This window comes from Lactuca sativa, chromosome 7, assembly GCF_002870075.4.
Source record: "Lactuca sativa cultivar Salinas chromosome 7, Lsat_Salinas_v11, whole genome shotgun sequence".
Lineage (NCBI taxonomy): Eukaryota > Viridiplantae > Streptophyta > Magnoliopsida > Asterales > Asteraceae > Lactuca > Lactuca sativa.
Window position 1 is genome coordinate 151,755,302 of NC_056629.2, and position 1,161 is coordinate 151,756,462.

General features: G+C 35.7%; 1 protein-coding gene across 1 annotated transcript; it reads left to right on the forward strand.

Moving 5' to 3' along the window:
* Nucleotides 1-209: 209 nt before the first annotated feature.
* LOC111904257 (pathogenesis-related leaf protein 4) lies at nt 210-897 on the forward strand. Its single transcript, XM_023900034.3, has one exon. The coding sequence runs from the start codon at nt 231-233 to the stop codon at nt 717-719; it is 489 nt and encodes a 162-aa protein (XP_023755802.1). The 5' UTR covers nt 210-230; the 3' UTR covers nt 720-897.
* Nucleotides 898-1,161: the final 264 nt, after the last annotated feature.

Genomic DNA, 1,161 nt, shown 5'->3' on the forward strand with positions numbered 1-1,161 from the left:
TCATTATGACAATAGCCACTTGGGTAATTTCAAGATTTAAATCAAAGGCCTTTGTGTCCGATGGGGAAGTTTTGGCGACTTTGCTTAAATTGCATGCGTACGTTATTCACCTTTGCACATGCATACCAAATGAACATCCAATATCACATAACATCCTATAAATACCGGCCATTTGTAAATCATGTATCTCCATCATCGAACATCAATTATCCAACAAAGTAACTATAGCAATGGTGTCATTTAAACTCTCATTTACACTTGTTTGTTTCTTTACCTTAGCAATTCTTCACACCATCAATGCCCAAAACTCCCAACAAGATTACTTAGATACTCACAATGCAGCTCGTGCCGAAGTGGGTGTCGCAAACATTGTATGGAATGCCACTGTGGCTGCCTATGCTCAAAACTATGCTAACCAGAGGAAAGCCGACTGCAATCTTGTCAATTCTGGTGGACCTTATGGTGAGAACCTTGCTAAAGGTAGTGGTACCTTCTCAGGCACTGCAGCAGTGAATTTATGGGTAGCTCAGAAGGCTTATTATGATTATGCCACAAATACTTGTGCTGGTGGACACGTTTGTGGACACTATACTCAAGTAGTGTGGAGTAATTCTAATCAACTTGGATGTGCTAGGGTTCAGTGTACAAATAATAGTTGGTGGTTCGTTATTTGCAGCTATTATTCTAGTGGAAACATCAATGGCCAATCTCCTTACTAGTGAACTTGAGTTGTGTTGCTGGTTATATATAGAGATATATAACATATGAATAAATATATATACATCTTTTTGGTGTAATAAAGAATTAAAGTGATACTGAAACATTGTTTGTCTTTTGATTGCTTGTGTTCATCTTCTTCTCTGTCATATTTTGTAATTATGTATTTAGCAAATATCTAGAGGAAACGAGTCCAAAAATACCATAACAACATACTGATCATATACTCTTACACGAGACCTTATTCAAGAATTTTCCAGAAAATATCACAAAATATTGAAACTAAAAGTTTAGTATAATGACACATGCATTAACGAATTGATATTATCTACCCACACTTGGTACCTCAAATACAAATAATGTCTAAACGATCGTCCATGCATCTTGTCATATTTTTATCAATATTTGAGAAATTTACATTTTTGGTCTTTGAATCAGTGGCGA